Source organism: Alosa sapidissima, chromosome 1, assembly GCF_018492685.1.
Source record: "Alosa sapidissima isolate fAloSap1 chromosome 1, fAloSap1.pri, whole genome shotgun sequence".
NCBI classification, from domain to species: domain Eukaryota; kingdom Metazoa; phylum Chordata; class Actinopteri; order Clupeiformes; family Clupeidae; genus Alosa; species Alosa sapidissima.
Window position 1 is genome coordinate 38,158,488 of NC_055957.1, and position 26,896 is coordinate 38,185,383.

At 44.0% G+C, this 26,896-nt stretch overlaps 2 protein-coding genes across 14 annotated transcripts in view; one reads left to right on the forward strand and one right to left on the reverse strand.

Annotated features, from left to right (window-relative positions):
- Positions 1 to 15,621, forward strand: part of kitb (KIT proto-oncogene, receptor tyrosine kinase b) — a 38,127-nt gene extending 22,506 nt beyond the window's left edge. Inside the window, exon 22 of the transcript XR_006031708.1 lies at positions 15,608 to 15,621. The gene's annotated coding sequence lies outside the window, so the exon portion shown is untranslated. The remainder of the gene's footprint in view (positions 1 to 15,607) is intronic.
- On the reverse strand, positions 28 to 26,232 carry clockb (clock circadian regulator b). Of its 13 annotated transcripts, XM_042091458.1 has the most exons (24): positions 25,854 to 26,230; positions 24,910 to 25,056; positions 24,318 to 24,437; positions 24,018 to 24,149; positions 23,666 to 23,719; positions 23,175 to 23,323; positions 22,489 to 22,580; positions 22,231 to 22,320; positions 21,265 to 21,382; positions 20,537 to 20,656; positions 18,795 to 18,913; positions 17,499 to 17,581; positions 17,251 to 17,357; positions 16,552 to 16,699; positions 15,980 to 16,052; positions 15,690 to 15,840; positions 14,319 to 14,419; positions 13,030 to 13,146; positions 11,532 to 11,693; positions 10,764 to 11,030; positions 10,119 to 10,279; positions 8,166 to 8,415; positions 8,109 to 8,126; positions 28 to 3,418 (listed from the first exon to the last, which is right to left on the reverse strand). In XM_042091458.1, exons 4-24 carry the CDS (start codon positions 24,125 to 24,127, stop codon positions 3,182 to 3,184), a joined length of 2,727 nt encoding a protein of 908 aa, XP_041947392.1. In that variant the 5' UTR covers positions 24,128 to 24,149; positions 24,318 to 24,437; positions 24,910 to 25,056; positions 25,854 to 26,230; the 3' UTR covers positions 28 to 3,181. The 13 variants fall into 13 exon arrangements, with proteins under 13 accessions (XP_041947392.1, XP_041947373.1, XP_041947409.1 ...); XM_042091439.1 differs by having other exon boundaries at positions 8,109 to 8,415; positions 25,854 to 26,232; XM_042091475.1 differs by having other exon boundaries at positions 8,109 to 8,415; positions 24,018 to 24,111; positions 25,854 to 26,231.
- Between the last annotated feature and the right edge of the window lie 664 nt (positions 26,233 to 26,896).

Sequence of the window (26,896 nt, forward strand, 5' to 3'; positions counted from 1 at the left end):
TCATTAAAAAAAAACAGGAGACAGATATTACATATAGTTTGTTGTATTGTTTATTTTAATATTGAATATTAATAAGGGGCAGAGGTTATTGGCAAACTCGTCTACGAAACTGTTGCAAAATTATGTGATGATATTTCATTTGAGACACCATTGTGAAATTATTTTTTTTGTAAGCATACTTCAATGACACACTTTATACTGTAGTGTAGCACCATAGAACATCTCAAAAACACTCATGTTGTTTACATACAGTATCAATGATGACAAAATGAACATGTTCATTGTTCTGAATAAGGCTGAAAAGCCAGTGAGAAACCTCCAGCTCTCCTTCCATGGGATTTCTGCACAATTCACACCTTCCCTCTTACCTGTTCCACAAGAAAACTCTGCAGAACTTTGGAGATTTGATGGGGCATGTTGAGCATTAGAGACATGACTCAGTCCATCCATATACTTGGCATACATTTTGGAGGGGTGCTGCACTTGAGTGACATCTGTGTTTGAGGAATACACCACTGAATAATAAATGCATTGTCCATGAAAACAAACAGATAAAAATAAAAACACCAACCAACAACAATAGTAGCAACACCAACAATAACATCAACAACACAGAAGTAAACAAGGGGATGGTTTTAAAAGAAGGAAGGTCATATTTGGAAGTAGATCGTTCAATCAAGCCTGAGTGTCACAGCTTGTTTAACTACACTCTTTTTTGTCTCTCTTCTGACAAACCACTTCAGCTCAACAGTGACGGTCTTCTTTGCCCACACTATCTATTCCCTGCACAATTAAAACTCCTTCAGCCGTAAGAAAATAAAGTAGGTTCTGATTTCCATTATATAAAAAATGTTTCCAACAATAAGGATTATGTTTGAGACAGAGGTAAGCATCTAACCTAGCCGAAGAGGTCTCTAGAATGGTTTGTTTACTGCAAAGCAAGAACTGATTGGTTATCGCCAGGAGTAACACATGGTGAACCCCTGTGTGATAATGACATCACAAACCATCCACACTCATGCTCATTTACATCCTCCCAACACACACACACACACACAGTATCTATATGTTGAAGCTCTCACAACGTTGCATTCAAATGACGTGTGCACACACACAATCGTGTTGCACAAATAAGTTTAACTGTAATGTGCAGACATCCTCCCAAATGGAAAACTACACACTGTACACCATACGCATACAAACACAAAGACTCAAACCACACTGTACACACACACACACACACACACACACACACTACACACACGCGCCTCAAAAAGCATAGGGTAAGATCCAACTGACACCAAGGCGTGCATTAGATATGGCTTACTGTAGCTGTGCAGCAGTGGGGGAAGCGGAGGCTGCTCTGGCCCCACCTCCTTCTTCCCTCACTCAAATCCTATCAAATCCTTTGCCCAGGGCAGAGCTGAGTACAGACTGTGTGTATTCCTATACCTGAGAGACACGGAGAAACATGCGTACCACGGAGCGTCAATATCATTAGCAAGTTATGTAAGACACCTGGGCTGGAAGAACGTTCTCACTTTCTTTCGCTTGCGCTCACACACACACACACACACACACACAGACACAGACACACACACACACACAGATCCAAGTGCTCCGACAATTATAAGTGCTTACATACAAACATTATCCTGGGGTGAGTATTTCAGAAAATCTGTCAACACAGAACGTGAGGAAGCATGTTTTAGGGCCTGTGTCCAACAATCACGTTTTTTTCGCCGACGCCGGCAGTTTTTTTTCCGCAGCGCTTAGAGTGCTTAAAGTTTAACTCTATTCAACTTTCAGAACAGCGCTGGGCTCGTCAATGTCACTTCTCTCACAACGACTGTAACCTAGCAACAATAAACACTTGACCGAAGCCAGTTAAATTTACAATTTAAAAGGGCCTAAAGGGCCCTTGGGGCGTCAGCAGCCAGACAAACAGATCCCCAGTCTCAGGTATCTCCACCACCAGGCAGGAGACGCACTGGGGTTCAAGGAGCAAAAGGTCAGTGACTGACGGTTCCCAGCTGATAAGCTGGACAGGCCCCAAAAGAAGTGTGTGGCCTGGCTCTCAACGGGCAGAGGCAACATGGGGGAAGGTACATCAGGCGGAGGCACCGGGGGAGGTGGCAGGCATGAACACCAACGCTAACTATTTAACAGGTAGCTTCAAAAACACAGCAGAAAGTTCATACTAGTTCACCTGTTGGCACTTCATTGTATAGAGATGAAATTTTGACAGGTATATTCAAGCATTTTTAACCTAAGGTTCCTCTAGCAGGAGGGTTAACTGTATGCTATTACATTAACATACCTATAAGGAAAAATAATGTCTATGGAAGTTGCGCAAGTGTTCCATTAAATCCTAAATTCTCTGTATTAAACAAACTGTGACACACTCTCAAGAATCCCTATGGACCAGTCTGAAGAAACTCTAGATTAAAATAAAAAAGGCAATCCCCTCCCCCCTGTTTAGAACAATACAAGAACATTAAAAAAATAATAATCAAAATCAAAACAAAAACTAGGAATAAAAGTTTACACTGGTCATGCATCTTATAAAATACTCGCTTCTGTTGTTCCTTTATGTGGGGATATTTACAGGTTATGTTACATAGGGACTGTACAGGGAGTCCAAGTCCATTTGACGTCCACTGGTCAGTCAAAGCTCTTAGGTGCACATAAGAATCCAGACACAGCAGCCTTCTTCTGAGGTTTTGGTGAAGATGACAACCAGCAAAATGTTTTTTTTTTTTTTTCCCATTTGAATAAATAATTATTACTATTTCTTTAAAAAAAAAAAAAAAAACAGACACCTTTGATTGAAAGCTGATGAAGGAAGTGGAGGAACCCAGCCAAACTGTTACCATGGTAATGTCAGGGGTGGGTAGGGAGGAGTTGGAGGGTAGGGTCCTGTGCAGTGTTCGATTTCGTGATGGGCACAGCAGCGAGTTCCTTTGAACGCCAGGATTTCTCCTCTTACCCATGATTCAATTGTGGAAAGCTAGAAATCATGAAAATATCTGTGGTCCTGTAACAATACTGAGCTTCTCAGGACGATTAACAATAAAAACACACACACTCCAATCACTGGACCAGAAGAGGGCAAAAACAAACTCAGGAGGTCAGTTTGACTGGCTCCTGAGATGATGAAAGCCCACCCTTTGGTTTATCGTTATTGGCCGTTTGCACCATCAGTCCGGTGATTGGACAGGGTTTTCTGTTGCTTTTGAGTCTGAGGCTTCAATTGTTGTTGACGGTGCTGCTGCTGCTGTGGTTGTTGTTGTTGACGTTGTTGCTGGGGTTGCTGCTGCGTGGTGGTGGTAGTAGTGAAGGTGCCCTGCTGCTGAATGGGGAAAGCTGCCTGCAGGATGAGTTGAGTAGACTGGTTACCGTGGAGCAGACGGGTCCCCTGCAACCACACACACACACACACACGCCCACACAGCAAGAAGGTCAGCTCCAAAAAGATTCCATGGCAAAACACAAAAACACCATCAGCAGGACTGACATTTGAAACCCAAATAAACAGCCAGATATAAAAACAGCCATACACATCCCAACAGCACATCTATCTATAAATTCTGTGTGTGTGTGTGTGTGTGTGTGTGTGTGTGTGTGTGTGTGTGTGTGTGCGCGCTATTCGCATATCTCTCGAACCGATGGTCCGATTGATTTCAAACATGGAAGGTGTCTTGCTAAGGGCACGAGTAAGTGCATTGCCAAGTTTGACGTTGTTTGGATAAGAAATGTATAAATGTAAAAAATATCGTTAAATATATTGGTAAAAGACGCACACATTGTCTTTCTCCGCTCCACTGTAGCCACTCCCCCTCTCACACAGCACAGCGCAGAAACATTGACAGAGAGGTCAATGGTCATTCTTAAACCATGCTTTACTAAAACCTAGCATAGCCTTCACGCATTTGCAACCGTCTATTATTTGAACTCATTGGCAAAGTGAAACTAACTACAAGACAGTTATATGCAGTTACTTTCACTATTGACTGACAATGAGTTACCATCGAAAACATAGGCTGGAAAAAGCAACACCCTAATATTGCTCAAATGACTGAATAAAACAACATTTATCCTGCAGAGGAGTTGCTTATATCTCGTGACAGTGCGTCTTCAGCTGTGCTCCATACGTGTCTCTCGCCTCTCCCCTAATCACTTTTAACCGTCATTATCAATTTGCAAATGATGGTGAATAACTACTCATCATGAGATGTACAGTATTTCATAATATCTTTATTCTAATTATGTTTCCCATTGTAATCGTGCAATTTGTAATGCTTTGCATGGATGGACGTGCGCTGGTGTGCGTTCATGAATGATAGAAGGATGGTGCGTGCACCTGCCAATATGACATGCGCTCTTAAAATAGCATATGAACAACTCGCCATTGACTTCTGACCAGGTTTAGGTGGTGGCAGATTTTTAGACAATGCGCCAGGCCCCTCTCCTAGGTTGTTAATTGCCACACCCCTGGGCGCAATGTTTAAAAAATAAACGTGCAAAATACCGAATTAAACTTTGCGTGGGTGGAAAACGAACTTTATGCCATGCGCTGGTGCCCAAAATACAGCCCATAGCCTTAAAGGGACACCAGGCAAGCCTGATGCTTTTTCTCTACAAAACCCCCCCCTCGCTCGGTCTGAAGCTTCCTTTTCTTTGCATCTTCTGTCAAGGGTCTTCGCTGCTTCTTCGCCGGCTCTGCCATTATACACACGTTTGCAACAATCTCTAGCATTTCATTAGCCTGCCTCTGTGCTATAAACTGATCCTGCTTCGGTCGGCGGGTAGGATACACCGAACTTGCAAGTGGGATATTCTTCCTACAGGCAGTAGGGGCGGGCGAGAGAGCCTTCATTCGCCCCGTAATGAGTCATTTAACCATACACCGACTTACGAAGATGATTAATTAACACGAAAACGTTGCCTGGTGTCACTTTAACTCAAAACAGCTGTTAGGCTTATGTCATTTTGATCTGTAAAAATGTCACATGTAGCTATGCCTAAATTCTGCTTACTGCACATTCATTATAGGCTAATATATTATAATTAGGACTGTCAAAATAACTTGTTAATTTCGATTAATTAATTACAGAAATATTAACACATTAAAAAAATTAACGCTGATTAATCGCATTTCATAGTGACATTTGACATAGTGAAGTCTGGCTATAGTGACTGAAGGAGGCAGATGAGAAAGCACTACTTTGAATGAAACATTTAGCCTAGGCCTACGTTCTAAAAAGAACGCCCAGACCAATCCTGTTGACAGGAGCATCAATCTACCATTTCTGCAGTAAGGAATTTCCGTTGCCTACCATAGGAGATCGTCAAGTCTGAAGTATCACCTCAATGCAAAGCAATACAGAGGTACGAGTTAGCAGCACACCTCTTGAACAACAATTATTGGGCTACGGGTTTTCTACAGGAATGGCATGTTTGAATGGGCACTGCACTAGTGAGTGAACAAATGCACTCACTCCACATCTGATTGAGTGTTCCTATCAACCGCTGTGGTGGGATGAGACCATTATGCTTTGAAACATCCATTCCCATTCCAATTTCTCAACTGAAGGCCTGCCTGTCCTTCCTGCTTTCCTCTGTTACTCAATCAGCTCAAAAGCTGCTGCTGCCATCTGCTGTTTACCTGCAGGAACTGCACCTGCTGCCATCTGCTGTTTACCTGCAGGAATTGCACCTGCTGCTGCGCTCTGCTGTTTACCTGCAGGAACTGCACCTGCTGCCATCTGCTGTTTACCTGCAGGAACTGCACCTGCTGCTGCTCTCTCATGTTTACCTGCAGGAACTGCACCTGCTGCTGCCCTCTGCTGTTTACCTGCAGGAATTGCACCTGCTGCTGCCCTCTGCTGTTTACCTGCAGGAACTGCACCTGCTGCCATCTGCGGTTTACCTGCAGGAACTGCACCTGCTGCTGCCCTCTGCTGTTTACCTGCACCTGCCCACAGAAGACCCATCCCCCTCTACATGAGCAGCCCCTGTGCCTCTCTGCCGACAGCGTGAAGAGGACACTTGCTGCTATCAACACCCGTAAGGCAACAGGTCCAGACAACATCCCAGGTCGTGCGCTGAAGGACTGCGCAGGGGAGCTTAAGGATGTCTTCACAGACATCTTTAACACTTCCCTGAAGCAAGCCATCGTCCCATCATGTTTCAAAGCTGCCACCATCATACCTGTGCCGAAGAAAACTGCTCCATCCTGCTTCAATGACTACCGCCCTGTGGCACTGACACCCATCATCATGAAGTGCTTCGAGCGGCTTGTCATGTCACATATCAAAGCCATTCTCCCCCCCACCCTGGACCCCTTCCAGTTTGCATACCGAGCCAAGCGGTCTACAGAGGATGCAATCTGCTCTGCCCTCCACCCAGCCCTCACCCACCTGGAAAAAAGAGACTCATATGTGAGATTGCTGTTTATAGACTTCAGTTCTGCATTCAACACCATAATACCACAACAACTCATCTGCAAACTTGACAAACTGGGACTCAGTACCTACCTCTGCAACTGGCTACTGGACTTCCTCTGTCAGAGGCCCCAAGTAGTACGTGTTGGCAACAATACCTCAAGCAGCATCACACTGAGCACAGGGGCCCCCCAAGGCTGCGTGCTCAGTCCGCTGCTCTTCACCCTGCTGACGCATGACTGCACTGCAACCTACAGCAACAATCACATAGTGAAATTTGCTGACGACACAACTCTGGTGGGTCTCATCACTAAGGGCGACGAGACTCAATACAGGTTGGAGGTCGACCATCTGACCACGTGGTGCAGGGACAACAACCTCCTGCTGAACGTCAGCAAGACCAAAGAGATTGTTGTTGACTTCCGGAGAGGTCACACCCAACACCTGCCACTGACCATCGACGGTGCTGTGGTGGAGAGAGCGAGCAGCACCAAATTCCTGGGGGTGCACATCAGTGAAGACCTCTCCTGGACCACCAACACTGCATCACTGGCGAAGAGAGCTCAGCGCCGCCTGTACTTCCTGCGGAAACTCAGGCGAGCAAGTGCTCCACCAGCCATCATGACCACATTCTACCGAGGCACCATTGAGAGCATCCTCTCCAGCTGTATCGCTGTGTGGGGCGGAAGCTGCCCTGAATACAACAGGAAAGCCCTGCAGCGCATAGTGAACACAGCTGGAAGGATCATTGGTGCTTCACTCCCCTCCCTGAAGGACATTTACACCACCCACCTCACCCGCAAGGCGACCAAAATTGTGAGTGATGCAAGTCACCCCGCTCACAATCTGTTTGATCTACTGCCCTCTGGGAAGAGGTACAGAAGCCTGCGCTCCCGCACTACCAGACTCACCAACAGCTTCATACACCAAGCTGTAAGGATGCTGAACTCTCTCCCTCCTCTCCCCCCTCCACCCTCAGCTACATAACATCCTGGACATTGGACCCACAATGGCCGCCTGCACTACTCCACTTGCACACTTGCACACTTTACAACTTGGTGTTGTTGTCCTGAAAACACAACACTTCTGCTGCTCTTACATAACTTGCACCACTATGCCACTTTCTTTATTACTTAGGTCAAACAGAACTACCCAAGCCTTTTATTGGCCTGACTTTGCACTAGTATTTTATTGACTGTCTATGCACAATTTCAACCAAATTTTGCTGCTCTTATTTTTTCATTATTATATGTGCCCTCTTATTTACTTACTTTTTTGTTTACTTGAATGTTATGTTTGTCTGTGGACTTAAATTGGAAAAATATGTCTTGTCTTCACCGTGGGATAGTGAGAAACGTAATTTCGATCTCTTTGTATGTCTGGAACATGTGAAGAAATTGACAATAAAGCTGACTTTGACTTTGACTTTGACCTGCAGGAATTGCACCTGCTGCTGCCCTCTGCTGTTTACCTGCAGGAACTGCACCTGCTGCCATCTGCTGTTTACCTGCAGGAACTGCACCTGCTGCTGCTCTCTCATGTTTACCTGCAGGAACTGCACCTGCTGCTGCCCTCTGCTGTTTACCTGCAGGAACTGCGCTTGCTGCTGGTGTTTACCTGCAGGAACTGTACTGCCTGCTGCTGCTGCCCTTTGTTGTTTACCTGTAGGAACTGCGCCTGCTGCTGCTGCCCTTTGTTGTTTACCTGTAGGAACTGCGCCTGCTGCTGCTGCTGCTGAGCGACTCCTGACTGCGCGGCCTGGCCCTGGGCAGCCTGCGTCTGCGAGTCGACCTGCGTCTGGCCTGGCTGCGGCTGCTGCTGAAGCGTGATGGCCTGGGGTTGGCTCTGCTGGAAGGGGCTGTAGGCAGTCACTACCTGCCCCATGAACATGGTGGTGGGCACCATGACCGCACCGCACGCCATGGGCGCCGTCACTAGCTTAGTGACCAGCTGCTGGCCAGCTGGAAACCTGAGAGAGAGAGAATGAGAAAGAGTGAGTGAGTGAGAGAGAGTGAGAGAGAGAAAGAGAGAGAGTGAGTAAGTGAGAGTGAGAAAGAGTGAGAGAGTGAATAAGTGAGAGAGAGTGTGTGTGAGTGAGTAAGTGAGAGAAAGAGAGAGAAAGAGAGAGAGAGTGAGTGAGAGAGAGTAAGTGAGTGAGAGAGGAGAGAGAGAGTGTGAGTGAGTGAGAGAGAGAGTGAGTGAGAGTGAGAGAGAGTGAGTGAGTGAGGAGAGAGAGTGTGAGTGAGAGAGAGAGAGAGAGTGAGAGAGAGTGAGTAAGTGAGAGAGAGATGGATACACAGAAGTATGAAGTAGGAGGCGAGATGGACATGAAAAATTAAAGAATAAAAGACCGAAAGAAAGAAAGCAAACATTACAACTCGATACAGCATCACAGCTTCATATCACATTGCATTTGCAATTACCAAGAGATTACCAAAAGACAGGACCAATGTTCCCTCTAATTTTTTTCAGCACTGAGCAAATATTTTGTTTTCTGAGCGCACATTTCAGCACTGTGAGCAATTTGCAACCACGCAACCTGCCGAAAATGACCACGAACCTGCGTTAGCCATAGGGAATTCAAAGAGATAACAGCAAATGCATTAATATGTCTAAAAAGGTTGATATTTATTCAATATCCTTTATAATGGTTGGTCTTGTGGAACATTTTAATGATGGTGTTTTACCAGTCAGTTTAGTTGAACTTAAAGGATCTTTGGTTGAACTTCAATAAGGTTTAGAGAGGTTATGACTAGTTCACTATGATACTTTTATATATGTATCCAAGGTGTTTAGTCATTTCTCAGCAGGTACAACATTTAAGTGGAACGTCATTGAAAGAAAAATGCTAATGCAGTGCTTAACAATAACTATAGGCCTATTAAATTGACATGTTGTCATTTTTCCTAAAGGTAGCCTATATAAACAATTTTATAACTGGAGTTGTTTGCAACAAACTAGGCCACAAAACATAATTTCAATTTCATTGAGGGAGATAGGCCTATCTGGCTCATCTTGTCAGGTTCGGTACCTGACGCTTCAGTAAAGCAGCCACTCCTTTATTTAATCAAGCTTCCACTCAGACCAAGTTTTCCCACCAGTGAACTCTTCTTTCGCTTTTGCCTCCGAGCAGAATTTGCAGATCATGCCACTCCTTTCGTAAATATGTCTGAAAGTTTTTTCCTACCTGGACCATCTTTGGGTCAGATTGGAGTATTTCATCTAGCCACTCATGTTTAAACGTTAGGCAGACCTTTTCTGGGCCACCTGCTCTGCCTTTCTTTTCACCATGGTAGCCTACTACATAACTGGAGCAAGGCCCGCCTAGAGTAGCCTAAAGGATACTTTGTATGTAAACATTCTAACTTACATCCGGCTTGGTTGTCAGACATGTCAGTATTTTAAATGTTTATTGCCTAGCCTGCATCGCCTTTGAGGCTCAGATTTTTAACCCCTGTAAAAAAAATTGTTTGTGAGGTCTGAAAAATGTGCGCGGTCGGTCTGAAAAATCTATTGCGTGGCCACTTCGACTCGTTTGCACGTCCGCGTGCGCGCAGCTTAGATGGAACATTAGACAGGACTATGGGACTAACCCATCCAAGCCAGTGGTAATGCACGAAAAAGAGAGTTTTGGTATGGCTGACAAGTGTGTGTGTGTGTGTGTGTGTGTACCTGATCTGTCGGTCCTGGGTGAAGGTGGTGATGGTGGTGCCCCCCTGGGAGCTGTTGTGTGCCAGGGTGGTTGCTATGGGCATCACGTTGGCAGAGCCAGGCTGTGAAATCATCATGTTGTATAGCGGAGTGGGCAAGGCACCCTGGGATGCACGCTGAGTCTGAGGGCACACGCACGCACACACACACACACACACACACACACACAAAGTGACATCATCTAGAGTCAAAGATGACACAACTACTCACATTGGAGGCATGACTGGGCATGAAGTGAGGCACGCTTCTATGACATCAGGGATCAATATCCATTATTTTCTCCACAATTACATCAGCTTCTCTACGACTTAACTACATGCCATTCTAAATGTCATACTTCTACTAATGACAGACTGTCGGCCATGTTAAAGAAAAGGCCAATGCAGAAAAGAGCCCAACACTCCTCTGTGCAACCATTTTAGCTTTGCTTGAAAATCATGAAGAAAGCCTTTAAGGTCAGCTCCTAAGGTACAGAACACAGGATTAAACAGTGCAAAAAGCCTTTTCCCCAAAGTGTCTCTTTGAAAAACTGAACTCCTCTTCCGTCTTTCCACAAGAAGCACATCTTCCCTTTCTCCACATGACACACACGTGTGAGTGTGTTACCTGTGCGAGGGCCTGCTGCTGTTGCTGGGAAGCTGCAGCCTGCTGCTGCTGTTGTTGTTGTTGTTGTTGTTGTTGCTGCTGCTGCTGTTGTTGCTGCTGCTGCTGCTGCTGGACTGCGACCGCCTGCTCGGAGCTACTGACGCTCTGCTGCTGGCCGGGCTGGATGGTCAGCACGCCTGTCTGAGTACCCGCTGCTCCCAGCATGGTGGCACCGCCCGGGGCCAGCTGCACATTCAGACCACCCGATGGCGACTGCTGCAGGAACATCTGGACACCGGAGAGGAAGAGAGAAAGAGATCAGGGAGTTAGCACAGCGCTCGGCTCACACAAGACAGAAGATAAGACACAACCTAGTTCATTACCACAAATCGGCTCTACATCAACAGGGAGAGAGAGAGCCAGAAACACCTGTAAGCAGATACTAGCTAGCTACATAGTATTCTGCACTGTCCCACACAACTTAAAAATATAACAAACCTGTGCTACATAATTAAAAAGTATATTAAGCGCTGTTTTTTCCCTATTGGCTATTCTGCACTGTCCCACACACCTTACAAATATAAAAATGGAAAGTAACTTGTACTTTCAGTACTGTATTGACTATGAATTTTCACTTTTACTTGAGTCCGTTTCTAATTATATAGTATATTTAAAAACTGTTCATTGTTCATTTTTAACTATTGCATTGTTTCTATTTGTAAGTCACTTTGGGCAAACGTGTCTGCTAAATCCTATAACCATAGTATAGATTTTCCATACTCTACCCACCACTGGTTGGCATACCTGCGTCCCCGTGCCCTGCACGCGGTGCAGCTGTTCCTGGATCTGCCGCAGCTCCGCCTGCTGCTTCTGGATGTTGGCCTCGATGGCGCGCGTGCGCTGCTCCAGCTGGTCCTTCAGGTGCTGCATGGCGTTCAGCTGGGCCGTGAACTGCACACACAGGACAAGGACGCACCAGCACAGGGGTCAGAGGTGAGAGGTCACCAAGGGTGGTTCTGCTTCTTCTGTGTGTGTGTGTGTGTGTGTGTGTCAGTGTCACTGCTATACTTCGTGGCCACGGATGGGCTGTACTGTATGCCAGACATGGGGGACTCGAGTTACATGACTTGACTAGAGTCAGACTCATTTTTTAGGACTTGGGACTTGCTTGATCAACATGTATAAAAGACTTGACTTGGACTTGCTATTCATGACTTGAGACTTGACTTAACTATTTTTTTATAGATATTAAGGAGTTAAGTTTCATAGATATTAAGGAGTTCGCATGCGTCACGCGAACAAACCTGTCATTGTTACCAAGTGACGCGACAGACCAACAGCAAGTTCCAGATCAAATGAGACAGACTGAGGTAGGCTAACTTGCAAATATGGAAGGCTCTATATTTATACCTAAACATAATATTTGGCTTCACAGATGATATATCTGACAACTCAAAGGAGAAATTAACAGCAGTCTGCAAGTGCGGAAATTAGCGACATAACCACCACCACGTTGATTTTCATCCGTCAGAAGTTAGTCGTGTTAGAAAGCTAATGTAAAATTTGAGGTATGCTAACAGTTGGCTTTGAATCTATTATGCAACATGGGTAAATCATCATGAATTTGTATGATTTGGCTATGACTTGACTTGACTTGCTTGACCCAAGCTATGACTTGACATGACTTGCTTGATTGTCACAAAAAATGACTTGGACTTGCTTGAGACTTGAAGGTTAAGACTTTCGTGAACATGAAACCAAATTCAAAAAAACAATTAAATGACATGGATTAGCTTCAACATGTAGCCTGATGTCTACACTTTTCCACCAAAGTCTATGAATATGGTCTGTAGCTTTTCATTTTGTTGTATCAGGGATGGGAAGGACGGCCGTAAGCCATCATTTCCCCAGCAACTCTCAAGCCAAAATGCACGGTCCCATGAAAGGCTATAATCTGCTTGATGATTTTATGAGTTCTCCCTGTTTTACCCAACAGGTTCAACAAGTTCTCCCGGTCTCTTTTACTCAAAACCATCTCTTTCTTGGATACATTTGGCAACTCCATCATGCACTCAGAAGTCGATAGGCTATAGCTTCTGAAAGTCACTGTTTGAACCTGCGTGACGTGAGCACAAAATAAAATGCGAAATATACACTTTAAGTGTGAACATTTTGCACACAAATTTTTCACATTTTCGCACCGTCATTTCATATCATATCTGGTATGTACGGGCCTTTAAATTTAATTCTATACTACACTCTAGTGTGTGTGTGTGTGTGTGTTTACCTGCACAGCGGGCTGTGCCTGTTGCTGTTGTTGCTGCGGTGCCTGCTGCTGCTGCTGCTGCTGCTGCGCCCCCAGAGGTGGTGTTGCACTCTGGGCTGTGGTCTGGGAGCACATGGACTACAGGAGGAACACAAGAGGACACGCTCAGGGCTAGAGCAAACACCCTGCTGCTGCTGTGGCTGTTGTTTGCGTCAGGTTAGGTGGCGTTAGGTGTGTAATGTTAAAGGGACACCAGGCAAGCCTGATGCTTTTTCTCTACGAAACTCCCCCTCGCTCGGTCTGAAGCTCTTTTCCTTTTCTTTGCGTCTTCCGTCAAGGGTCTTTGCTGCTTCTTCGCCGGCTCTGCCATTATACACACGTTTGCAACAATCTCTAGCGTTTCGTTAGCCTGCCTCTGTGCTGTAAACTGATCATGCTTCGGTCGGCGGGTAGGATACACCGAACTTGCAAGTGGGATATTCTGCCTACAGACAGTAGGGGCGGGCGAGAGAGCCTTCATTCGCCCCGTAATGAGTCATTTAACCATATACCGACTTACGAAGATGATTAATTAACACAAAAACGTTGCCTGGTGTCCCTTTAAATAGGCTTGGTAATTGATCGCCCACTGTGGGAAATCCCCCTACCTATAGACCCCTTGAATATTTGTACATCCAGAGCTAGGTTCGGTGCGAGCGCAGCATGGGGTCAGCTAATACAATAGTCACGGTCATCCCAGGATCGTGAACCATACCTTAATAATTTAGTCTGGCATGTCGTTGTAGTGTTGCATTTTCTGTAATGTCAATTGTGTTTGCAATAAAAAAAAAAAAAAAAAAAAAAAAAAATTCATAATAATTTAGTCTAAGCTAATGGCGATTGTCTTCCTGATTCTGAACTGATAACAGAATGGGTAGATGATGTTAGCAGGTGGCCAGAGATTCATTGGCCCACCATATATATAGCTATCTGGTTGACAAGCCCATTGTGTATACACACAAAAAGTAGGCATTTTTCTTGATGTTTCCTTGACGTTACAGTCAACACACACACACACACTTCAATGAGATGGAGAGCTTTCTGATGAACATTTTTCTGTGACATGGACCGTGAAGGGGTCAATAACACAAGGAATTTAACACCTTTCCTGCGTATGTCTGAAGTTATTCTGGTAACCTTGGTTCCGTTCAAAACTGGTGGAAATGCGAGTTGGTTCACTAGACAGCACCAAGCTTAGAATAATTCTGAACGGAACCGGTTCAAGATCCGGTTCTCTGTTGGTCTCTGTTGGAGTGTGCAGTCCAGCTCACCTGATTGCTGATGGAAGACCGGCGCTGGGAGGACATCTCAATGGTGGATGGGGCAGCAGGGTGCGGAGAGGTGGTGTCCAGCTGTATCTTGGAAGGCGTGGCTGAAATGCAAACAGAGCAATCAGAGAGGTTATACTCTACTATTATAGAGTATAGAACTAGGACATCCCAATATATTTTCAGTCGGATTACAGCACTGAGGAAAACCCTCTCCATCCAAAAGTGTGTGTGCGTGTCTGAGGGAGAGGGAGAGTGAATGTGAGTGTGTTTAGGGGCATTAAGAGGTACCCACAACCAGTGTTGGGAACGTTACTTTAAAAAAGTAATTACCGGTAGTTATAGTTACTCACTACTTGTTCCAAAAAGTAACTGAGTTAGTAACTGAATTACTCTATGATTAGAGTAACTCGTTACCAGGGAAAGTAACTATTTGCATTACTGTTACAAAAAAAAAAGTTGCTATATGTCAAAGAATTTGGATTTTTTTTGAGCAGCCAGTTGAAATGAGTAGAACAGACAGACAGACAGACAGACAGAGACAGATAGATAGATAGATGCTTTATTGATCCCCAAGGGGAAATTCAAAGATATTGCACATCCACAGACCTACGGCTGACTTCAGCCTGCGTCATAGGTTTTTGTTGTGAGGCAGAAAGATCTAGCTTTTGCTGCTTGGAGGACTTTGATCCGAGTCCTTCTTTGCTAGTGGATGGCGAGCTATCATCTGTGGTGGAGGTATCGGTGGTTTTTGGCCACTAGTTTTAGATGCGTGTGTGAGATGCTTCATTAAATTACAGTTGCTTACAACGGATGTCGACAAAGTCTTCGCTTCGACATAATGTACGCATTACATGCACGTTCTTGCCTTGACCACAATGAATTTGAAGTAGTGCTTATATCTCCACCTTGAAAATGCCAACTTTTCATCGTCGGATTGCTCCTGACCTCCTCTGCCGTTTCGTCGAATCTCTTTTAGTGTTGCGTGTGTGTGGCGCGTGTGTAAAAACACTGGCTCTAATTGGCTATCATGAAACATGACTCTGCCTTAGCCAATTATAATCGCCTACGTCGTTATTAACCCACCTCCTCACTAGCTAGTTGCATAGTAACGCACCGCATCTAACGTCCAGTAACGTTAACAGCGTTGTAACGACAGGAAAAATAATTAGTTGGATTACCCCGTTACTGAAAAAATAACGTCGTTACCTAACGCCGTTCTTTTAAACAGCGTTATTCCAAACACTGCCCACAACAGGGTCCGTATCAATGGAAACCCCTCTGTCTTAGAGTAAGTGTGTGTGAGTGTGTGTGTGTGTGTGTGTGTGTGTGTGTGTGTGTGTGTACTTGGGAGGAGGATTTAGCAACACTCACAGCCACAGGTGTTGTCGGAGATGGCAGTGTGGGAAGACTTGCGAGAGCTCCGGGAGGAAGTGGACGGCGTGCGGCTGTGGCTGAACCGCTCTAGCGCCTCCTTCAGACTGGATGTGTTCAGCTGTGACTCGGAGCCAGAGTCCTGATTCTGCTTTCAGAGGATCATCACACACACACACACACACACACACACAGACACACACACACACAAACACAAGTGTGAGCAATCAAATCACACCAGCTGACCTGGAGTCAGTTTGGCACAAGTATTATCAGGCAAGGTCGCTCACCTTGTCAGTAATCTCAGGTGGGGATTCTTCGATGCCCATCCCTCGACGTCTCTCCGACCTCACCTCAGCATAACTGGACAAAGGAGGAGCGAGAAGAGAACGAGATCACAAAGTGTTGAGAGTGACCCTCTGTGTCCACAGAGCAGCTGACAAAGAGTGCTGGACTTGCAAGAAATTAATGAGATCTAAACTTTAAGAGCCCAATTGCATTGAACCAATCCCTACGCCCAGGAGGAAGTTATGGTTTTGTTCATCCTGAATGTCAGCTTTATTCTATGATTTAGCTTTTTGCTCTTTGCTTACTTTACATATCTTCCTTTTATGAATTGAATAATGAAAGTCATTCCACTATTAATACTAGTCATTCCACTATTAATACCTGTTCTTTTGATCTACATATTTTATATCATCTGTTGTGCTTGCCTCAATCTCAGTACTAGATTTTCATACCAGTCACATTTGGTGAGAAACTAGGTATAAAGCATATGTATTCAATTCCATCTTGCAAAAATGGTCAAATATTTTCTCCAGATAGCTTAAATGTGTATTAGTGTGTGTGTGATTTGTTTTACCTGACGACTGTATGCACGCAGACAATGAACTCTGGCCTGGAGTTCCACTGATGATAGGTAATGTAGTACTGCGTCTGCAGCCAGATCCACTGCTGCCCTTTGGTCAAGAAGCGATAGTAGCAGGACTTCCCCTTCCCATACTGCATCACTGAGGGACAACAGAAGGAACAGACACAAGATGAGAGAAGTGAGTGAGAAGGAGACCATTCATTGGTCAGATCACTTAAAGGGACACCAGGCAAGCTTGATGCTTTTTCTCTACGAAACTCCCCCTCGCTCGGTCTGAAGCCCTTTTCCTTTTTTTTGCATCTTCCGTCAAGGGTTTTCGCTGCCTGCCTCTGTGCTGTGGATGCAGGATGTAAACTGATCCTGCTTCGGTCGGCGGGTACGATACATTGAACTTGCAAGCGGGATATTCTTCCTACAGGCAGTAGGGGCGGGCGAGAGAGTCTTCATTCGCCCTGTAATGAGTCATTTAACCATATACCAACTTACGAAGATGAGTAATTAACACAAAAACGTTGCCTGTTGTCCCTTTAAAGCCAGCTTGATGCCACTAGCAGTAGACCGTCGGGCATGCCATTCCGAGAACCTTGGCAGGGGCACAGCTCTGGTGCCTCTACGTACGTGCGTGTGTGCATGTGTGAGAGTGTGTGTATGTGAGAGAGAGACTAAGATTAGCTCTGTTAGTACACTCACAGTGCTCGTGACATTTGGCCAGGGCTTCCAGGTCATCCACATGATAGTAATCATAGCCTGATGTCCCCAACACCTCAAACGGGAGATACCCTATGATAGGAGGGGCCCTGAAAAAACACACACACACACACACACACACACACACACACGATCAACAATAATAGTTGTGTTCAATAGTGGCAATACAACTACACTAATTCTTAGGCAAAAGATTCTCATTATGTTTCATATATTTATCGGACACACACCTGTGATCCAGGAAGAGGAACTTCCACTCCAGGCTGTGTCTGGAGGTAAATTCTTCATTCGGCTCTTCCACGATGCACATCTCCTGATTAACAAACACAAGCAACCATCAGACAGTCAGCCAGATCAGTCAACCTTCAGGTGAGATTCCAGCATGCATGTTACATAAAATATCAATTGGTAGGGATGGCTATACTACTTAGTTGGCTATACTTCTTCCTTAAAATAATGTCAGCGGTGTGGATGTATTCTAACAAGATCTGTTGATCTGCGTTGAGTCTGTGCATCCCAAAATCCTCTGGTGAATGATCCTCCATTTAACGTTAGCAGAGCGGAGCTCAGCCTACCTAGAGCTGTCTTGCGCTGGTGTGTTTACACTTTACCGCGCTAGTCGGGGAAACAAATAAACAAACTCTTCGGTGGGACGAGTAGATAATTAGGCCTAGTTCTACGTTGTATTTTAGTATTATATTTGCATTTCGTTCACTTGGGTTTTGTATTATTACCGAGAAATATGGTAACCATTCCTGCTTTAGTTCAAGACAGGTCATCATTAGTCAATAGTCACAATAGTTCTTCATTAGTCACATCAAATCATAAGTTATTAAAACCTTCAGGCTAACCCCTTTCTTTTCTGCTGCAGCAGGTGTCTGTGCAACAGGGTAGACGGACATAAGATACAGTCCGAGGAGTTACAGCTTTCTTCAGTTACCCGCAGTTGAAACTAAACAGAAGTTTCCCCTCACAAATTCTGATTTGGTTGCTATAGCTTTTTCCCAGCTTAGCCGTTTATCTGCGTTGAGCATTTACTCCATAGATATGAAAACGATTCATACAATGTTTCTGGCCACTCACTCGCAATTCACTGAAGTCAGGTTCACACACATAGGGCTAGGCTACTGCTATTTTGTTGACTGCTGCACCATTGAGGACTATTATGAGTTCTGTCCATCACTGGTGGTAGGTAAAATTACTGCAATTAAATAATAATAATAATAATAATAATAATTAAATGCTGTACCCAATTCATTTTTTACAATTTTTTTTTTTAAGAGCAATATTATCGGTTATCGTATCGGTATCGGCCACAACAAACCAATAAATATTGGTTTATCGTTTATCGGCCCTAAAATTCCATATCAATGCATCTCTACTTATTGGGGGGTGGGGAGGAGTGGCCACGGGGCAAATCAGAGGGCGCCATGATTCCATTGATCTTTGTAAACAGAGCTGTTTTCATGCAAAGTCAATATTTGTCCTGCAGCGTATGCAAGCACCACAGAGAGCAGAGGACTAACCTTGATAAACTGCGGCTTGACCAACTTCACCGTTGCTATGAAACACACTTGGTCATCAAAGGCCGGTCGCAGTGCCCGCTGCAGCACGCCCTCCAAGCCGTTCCTGGTCACCAGAGGAGCTGCGGTCGGAGAGACAGAGAGACGGAGGGATGAAGAGACAGAGGGATGGAGGGATGGAGCGATGGAGGCGACTTAGTCCACAGGAGCTTTAGGGCTGGTTCTGTCTAACCGGACGCAGAGGACAACGCAAAGGCAGGCACACACACATTATAAAGTGCCTTTCTCCTAATCTATGCAAGATACAGGGACGATGCACCCCCAACAGAAATGCATGCTTGCGCTGTGTTACACAAAACTGGACAACACACTGGTTATGTAGCTTGTGTAGACTATGAGTCTGCCCTTACAATACAGCCTAGCAGTCAGCTACGACAAGACATTCAACCAAGCAACCTCTCTACAATGGCTGGTGTGTCCTGCAATGGTATGAGTGTGTATGCGAGCATGTACAATGTACAGGGGGAGGGGGGTGTCGATTTTGTTCGGCCTCTTTTTTTTTTGTCAAAGTTTACAAGCCCACAGCGGAAGAACTAAACCATGTAGGAGGCTCAAATTTTGCATGCTGGTACATCAATAGGAATAGTATGTAGCAAAATCGTCACATTTGGTCTGGATGATCCTGCATGGTCATAGCTATAGAAATATTTATTTTATATTTTTGGAAAATAAAAAAGAAAGATTTGCATCAAGACAAGTCAAATTGCTGTTCAGACCCTGAAGGGATTTCTTTTTTGTGCATTGCTTTTTGTGAGAGTGTTTCTACTTATCTCAATAAGGAAAATAAATTAAGAGCCTATGTTGAGTACAAATATGTCTTCTGAAGGCCTAAACAGAGCCCAGCCAAAAACTCCAATAACATTTTGATCAACTTTGAGGGACAGCTATGACCATGCAGGATCATCCAGGCAAAAGTGCCAATTTTGCTACATACTATTCCTATTTATGTACCAGCATGCAAAATTTGAGCCTCCTACATGGTTTAGCTCTTGCTCTATGGGCTTGTGAACTTTGACAAAAAAAAAAAGAGGCCGAACAAAATCGACACCCCCCTCCACCCGTAAAACTGGCTGTATCTTGGAAAGTATTGATCTTACATAAAATACATTTTACAGTGTGTCTCCTAGGTAACATAGGTACACCTGGTAATTTTTTGGGACCTAAGTACGTGGGCCCTGGTGGAACAATGGTAGGACATCCCTGTTGTAGATATCGGGTATATACCCATTGAAACTTGTCTTCCATTTTTTTTTTAGCTTTAATCAATAGGCAAATTATCATGATCATCCAATCAGAATACATGAAACCAGTTATATGGTTGAGCAGCAATGTTGCAAAGTTGCCCCATGTAAATGTCTATGGATATGATGTTTGGAAATATAATATAATAAGATGAAGTGAGTATCCCTCGTGCCCTAGCCCGTCGGTACTCATGGAGCAGGACGTCAGAATAAATAGCAAGTCTTGGGCCACTTCAAAAGACTGACCCCACAGAAGGACCGGAGCACACGAATGGTTGAACCAAGCTTTAATGGTGCTGGTGACTAACGCTTTGACATGGACAGCGTCATCATTAGAGTCAAACCGGTCCTTCTGTGGGTTGAGTCTTTTTTATTATTTACAATTAATAAGATGTTTTAACGTGAACACAACACAGCAACCACAATAGAGTTAGAAATCCTTACTGTTACCAGTATGCAGCGATTTAAAGCTGCCGATGAACTTGACGTATTCGTAGACCGGCTGCTCCTTGGGGTCGATGCTGCCCCTCAGCATGTGGCAGCAGAACTCCATCTGATTCTTGGCTGTTGAATGACCAGACAGATGATATTAATTACTGACACACACACACACACCTTATCTGAGCAACACCAGACATAAACAAGGTGACAGAATCACTGACAGAAAGAATCCCTTTCCCTCTCAAACATACCAGAGCCACAAACAGCACCATTACTACAGTGCAGACCCATGCATGCCCATCATATTTCAAGTGTATAAAACTACAATTCCCTGTCCTCTCTCCTGCCTTTTATGTGTCCAGCATTCGTCCTGTGGATTTTGTCACGCACCGCAACAAGTCATGATACAAAAAACACTGCAGAAACACGTCATCCTGGGGGTGAACCTACACTCCTCAATATATTATGGAATCCATCCTGCTCTGCATGTATACATCAACAGTTTGTTCATTTCATTTGGCTTTAACTCTTTACTGAATATCACACTTGCTGCTGTAATCATTCAATGTTCATACTGCACCACCAGATAGTGAACTGTTATTATTCCCACAGCTCCGCTGCTGAGCGTACTGCTCACATGTTGCATCTCCCTCATCAGGGAGCTAAAGTGGGGACCGGGGCGGTTGTTGGGTAGGCGGGGGAGGAGTGGTGCTGGGGGCTGGGGCTCTTACTCTTGAGGTAATCTGGGCTCAGGCTGTCCCCCTCGGGGTGGGAAGAGAGGGCTTTGTACACCTCGGAGTGTTCCCCCTCGGGCAGGAAGTTCAGGAGGTTCTGGTCCACCAGGTCGGACTGCCATGATCACACAGAGACAGGCATTTGCATTTTATTTACATACCAAATGCTACTTATGCTAAGAACTGACTAAGTATTGTAGTTGTTTAGTCTTTGTGTATGCTCCAACGGGAGTTCTTTAGCACCCTGCTCAACCACTGTACAGTTTGTGCTCATAAGTTTACATACCCTGTACATATACATGCTAAAGTTGACTGAAAAGAGGAATTTTAAAAAAATCATCTTTTAGAAATTGTTCTTAATGCCTAATTAAAAAATTAGGAAAAATCCAACCTTTAAGGACACCAATTTTCTTTGTGAATGAATAATGTATCATAAATAAATAAATGTTCTTCCTCCTTAAAATACAGGGGCCCATAAGTATACATACCTCTGTGTTAAATTCCCATAGAGGCAGGCAGATTTTTATTTTTAAAGGCCAGTTATTCCATGGATCCAGGATACTATGCATCCTGATAAAGTTCCCTTGGCCTTTGTAATTAAAATAGCCCCACATCATCACATACCCTTCACCATACCTAGAGATTGACATGGTTTTAATTTCAGTTAGCCTAATAGCTGGTTTGATTTGCATTGAGAGCTGATCTTATGGAAAGTACCCTATTGTATACCAATTGTGAGATATGGTGAAGGGTATATGAGCACAACTGTAGATATACCAAACATCATGCTGTGCCATGCTGTGTCTACCCTGATTATCGCGGCTATCAGGCAAACAGAAAATTAGATTATTTCATTACTATTACATCTGTTTTGGGCTATGCAACATCGACTTTTATGGCTGTACATTAAATGTACGAATGATTATGGAACACACTCCCACATTCACACTCCCTAATACTTACAGGCAGGTGTTCCAATAGGGAAGTAACACTCTCAGATACATAAATGATATTTCCGTCTGTCATTATTGCTAAGAAAAACCCATCCAGAGCCTGAAACAGAACAGACAAGTTGAATTACTTTCTGATATTCAATATGAACAACAACATAAAGACACTGACAGTTAGTCCAACATATTATGTGGTATAACTGCCACTACCATCGTATGAAAAAAAGGGGGAAGTAAACAGCACCATGGCAACAGACCACAGCCTCTTTACCTCTAGCATGAGTTGTGTAAACTCCTCGTTGCTGAGGAACTGCGGCTTCCAGTCCTGACGAATCTCACTGGACTCAGACTGAGCTGCAATTTCTGTTGCACACAAAGACACACACACACACCACATTTGAACACTTTAAATGCTGTTAAGAACTTTTTGAAGTTATACAAATACATTCTATACTATATTATTTTGCTAAGCGGTAAAAAAAATGAATTCCATCTGAAATGGTCAGTAGTGAAAATTGCGCTACATGCATCTCTTACCCTAATGTAAAACTTAAAAGCACAATTCATGATACCTAAAGAGCATTCAACATAAACTGTCCTCTTAAAATCCATTCCTACACCACATTTATACTTGGCTAAGAGTACAGGTTTGCCTGTGCTGCTTATCAGGACTCATCAAGGTTGAGAGCAAATATATCTTCTGTATATACTCTTAAATTCCCATTATATAATGTTCTTTAATGCTATTTTAAGTCCTACATAGTCATAAAGTTTTATCCGCTCGTTTTTAAAAACTTCCAGTAGTGTTTAAAACCCCTTATGCTGTATAGAACTGCAGGAGCATGAACCACTTTCTGGTACTTTCTACCATATACCATCAGGTAGTTGTGTATGAAGGCAGAGACTTCCTAACACCCGATGTTATCTTTATGTCAATGTCAAGGAAGTAAACGTTACCTTTATGCTTGCGGAGGAAGTCGATGCTCTTCTGCAGGATGGTGGACTTGTCCATCTTGCGCGTGTTTCCCGGCAGCATGCCGCCCAGCTCCTTGATGAGCACATTGAACTGGTCTCTGCGCTTCTTTTCGGACTTGTTTCTGGAAACTCTGTGTGTAGAGGGTGTGGGGAAGAAGTGATGGTCATTGTCAAAAACTTTTCATAGGAGATGACTGATTTAAAAGGTATGGTCCTAATTTAAAAGACAAATTAGGCAAGGCTGGCAAAGCAAAGTGCAAGGTTGATCTCCCACATGAACTAAAGTCATCATGTAGCCACAAGTTTGTGCTTGGGGATCTTTCTCACAGCATTAAATTAGCGAAGAGACTCAAGTTATTAAATTAGTTTTGGTTCATTTTTGCTCAATTTCACTCATTGCCTGACTCTGCGTTTTGCAGTCATTTAACTTATGGACATTATATGAACACAAGATTATATGAACACTGTCCTACCGTTTTGCTTTATCCTTTTCATCTTCCTCCATCAACCCATCAAAAACATCATCCCTACAAAACAAGCAAAATACTAATCCTCAAGCTTTGCCTGAATGACAGTACAAGCTCACACATGTATAAGGAATTACAAGACTGAATGACACTGAGGCATTTCTCTCATTTCACCATAGCAGACAGATATATCTTCAAACAGCTATTCGATTCGAAAGGCCATTCGATTTCCTTTGAAGTCAATTTGAGTCATCTCCACAGAATAGTGAGTATGTCTACGCATGAAGAGATCCACAGGATGTTCAACAGTGAAATGGTAAGTTCTTTTCAGGGGTCAGAATGTTCTCACAGCACCCACCTGCTGTCAATGCTTGCGGTCATCTTGAGTTGCTTCAGGACTGCCTTTATGGAGGAAGACTCTTGAGGCGTGAGGAAGACATTTGCAGCAGTGCCTACATGGACACACATCAACAACCTCTTCAACAATATCCTACAGAGACATCAAACACACAAGTGTAGCTGTTTGTTATGCTGTACTCATCAATAACACAAGTTTCTTAGCAGTATACTGCTGCTCAAAGGTAATAATAATGTTTGTACGAATGTGATTTAAACCCGTGTGTGTGTGTGTGTGTGTGGCAAAAGTAGGGGGTTTTACCACTAGGCAGCTGCAGCGTGTGTGTTTTCTTGAGATGTCCCACTCCACCTTAGGTTAGGGCTAGTAGCCTACTTGACTTCAGGTAGAATAGATTACTGCCAAACATTCCGGCTGCTTTTCCTTCAATAACGGCAAGGATGATTCATTAGTCTCGTTAAGCCTAGTTTTTTTTAAATGTACAGCAGATGTTGCACAAATATTGTGGCGGTGGTAGTGTAGTGGTTAAGGAGCTGGGCTAGCGTGCAGTAGCCTGAAAGTTGTCGGTTCAATTCCCGGCTTCCACCGTTGTGCCCTTGAGCAAGGCACTTAACCCCAAGTTGCTCTGGGGACAATGTGATCCCTTGTAATATAGCTGACATATGTAAGTCACTTTGGTCAAAAAGTGTCTGCTAAATGTAATGTAATGTAATGTAAAATAACTTGCAGAAATACATACATAAATAATTGTTTGGTTGATGTTTAACTAATGTTGCTGTAAACCATTCCTGTAACCAATAATAGGCCAAGGACTGTAGGGCAAATTGAATCAGACTAATTTAAGTTCAAACAAAAAAAGTTCACACGGAAGTGTTTAATACAGCTAATGACTCACCATTACTGAATTAACGTAGGCATATCAGACCTCAAGAGCAGACGCTTAACGTTACATTATTTCTTTAATGTTACCACTTAGCAACATCTGTCTTCTCAAGAGACCATGGGACAGCAAATTCCTTGGAACTTGAGGTCGAATGGTATTCTACAGAGAGAAAAGCAAATGTTTTAGAACAAATAATTTCCTCATTAATTGTATTAGTCTGCTGTCCAACCATCATGAAGTCCCCCGCTAGTGTAAACCCAGTTCCTCTGTAAGCTCACACAAAAATCAACAGAGGCATCAGTAGTGGCCAGTTAGCTTCCTATCTGCATGGGCTAATGCTAGCTATACCTTACATGGACGATTGTAACTCCATGACATCAAAAGCACACCATTTATGTCAGTAAAGATGTATAGTATGTAAGAATTGCCACGACACACTAAAAATGATATATCTGCCTGTAATGAGTTTCAAACAACATATGCTAGCTACCTAGCATGTTAGCATGCGTGTCCCTAACACAGGGCAGAAGCCCGAAGCTGGCACGCATAACGTTACAGTAGGTTAACATATAGCGATTAACATTATGTAGCAGTACTGCGTTCTAAGGGGGTCCATATTATGCGATCGCAAATGCATCAAAAATATATCATAGGCCCAAATAGTACCGCTGTTAGATGTGGCTCTAAAATGTATAGGAGTCATACATTCCGTAGACATACAATATCAGCGTATTGACACACATTCGCCCTCGCACTCACGACCCGCTCATAGACATTCACTATGCTCGAATGTGGGTCACCAGGCCTTGTGTATCTAGCTTGCGGAAACTCCTATTCGTCCCTAGTGTTTTCGGTAAGTCCGCGCCCAAATACATACGTCGAGGAGTTTCTTGCTCCTCACCACCACTGAATAAAAATCTAAGAATAACACGGCAACGTAGGCTATATCTGCTTACCTTCTAATACCCTAACGTCGTTGATTATTTTGATCCGGGGCTGCAAAAGACTTCTTCTCAAAACAGTAGGCCCACTTCTCTCTGCATTTTCCAGTCATGCGCAATGGTGACAGTAGGGCGCACTATTTGACAAACGCAGGACTCAAGGGTAGCCTACATGCCTCAATAGTACGAACAAGAATCTTGGTATCCTAACATGAGAATCAAACCAACTGTTGCAAACATCGATCATAGGCCTACTCATGAGTTGATGGTAGGCTATGACTAACTTAGAAATGAAATACCACGGGAAACATCCCTCTCGTGAGCGCCTCACGTTTTGCACTGTGTTGTAATGTAGCCTAATAGGTTACATCGACCAGGCCAGTGACCAGCGTAGTCCTGGCAAAATCGGCACTGCATTTCAAAAAGAGGAGCAAGGCCTATTCCAGGGGTCTCAAACACCCGGCCCGCGTCCTGCCCAATTCCGGCCCGCGACGTATGACAAAATAATAATGTAATCCGGCCCTTGAGGCTATTAATTGCGACAAACAATGATACTGATTAAAATAGACGATAGATCCAGGTACAGTGACAAATCTCATTTGTAGGCCTACTCTGCTCCACTATGTGCAAGACATCCAGAGCTTGATTCAAACCCAAAATCGCTGCGCAAAGTTTTCAGGAAATACTTGTATTACACGCGAGAAACACAAAGACGTGCATTTGTAATGACGCGGAAGCGATGCATGCCATAGTGTTGCAGAAATTGAAGCAGAAATAGGCCTACACCAAATGTTGAAAAACGTTCACGTGTGATGAAGTTTTAGGTAAGCTTTGTTATTCACCTATTCTAATTCTGAAGGAGAAAATCCTTTTGGAGATTATGATCGATCGTCTATGACAGTGATAGTCATGGTGCGTCTGTGAATGGAGGTGCGTGTATACAACGGTGTCCACTAAGCATACCATGCTTGTTTTGACCCTCTGCCCAACATAGCTTGGAGGTTGCAGTGGTAATCGTGATGATAGTGTCCGTAATTGATGTGGTACAGACAGCAGGG

Excerpts from the sequence above, each read along its gene's own strand:
- clockb (XM_042091439.1), bottom strand. The coding sequence starts at position 24,127 with ATGTGTGTCCATGTAGGCACTGCTGCAAATGTCTTCCTCACGCCTCAA. Across the intron at positions 15,841-15,979 it reads CACCTGAGATTACTGACAAG|CAGAATCAGGACTCTGGCTC; the intron begins GTGAGCGACCTT and ends ATCCTCTGAAAG. Across the intron at positions 3,419-8,108 it reads AGCAGGCGCAGTTCCTACAG|GGGACCCGTCTGCTCCACGG; the intron begins GTAAACAACAAA and ends GTGTGGTTGCAG.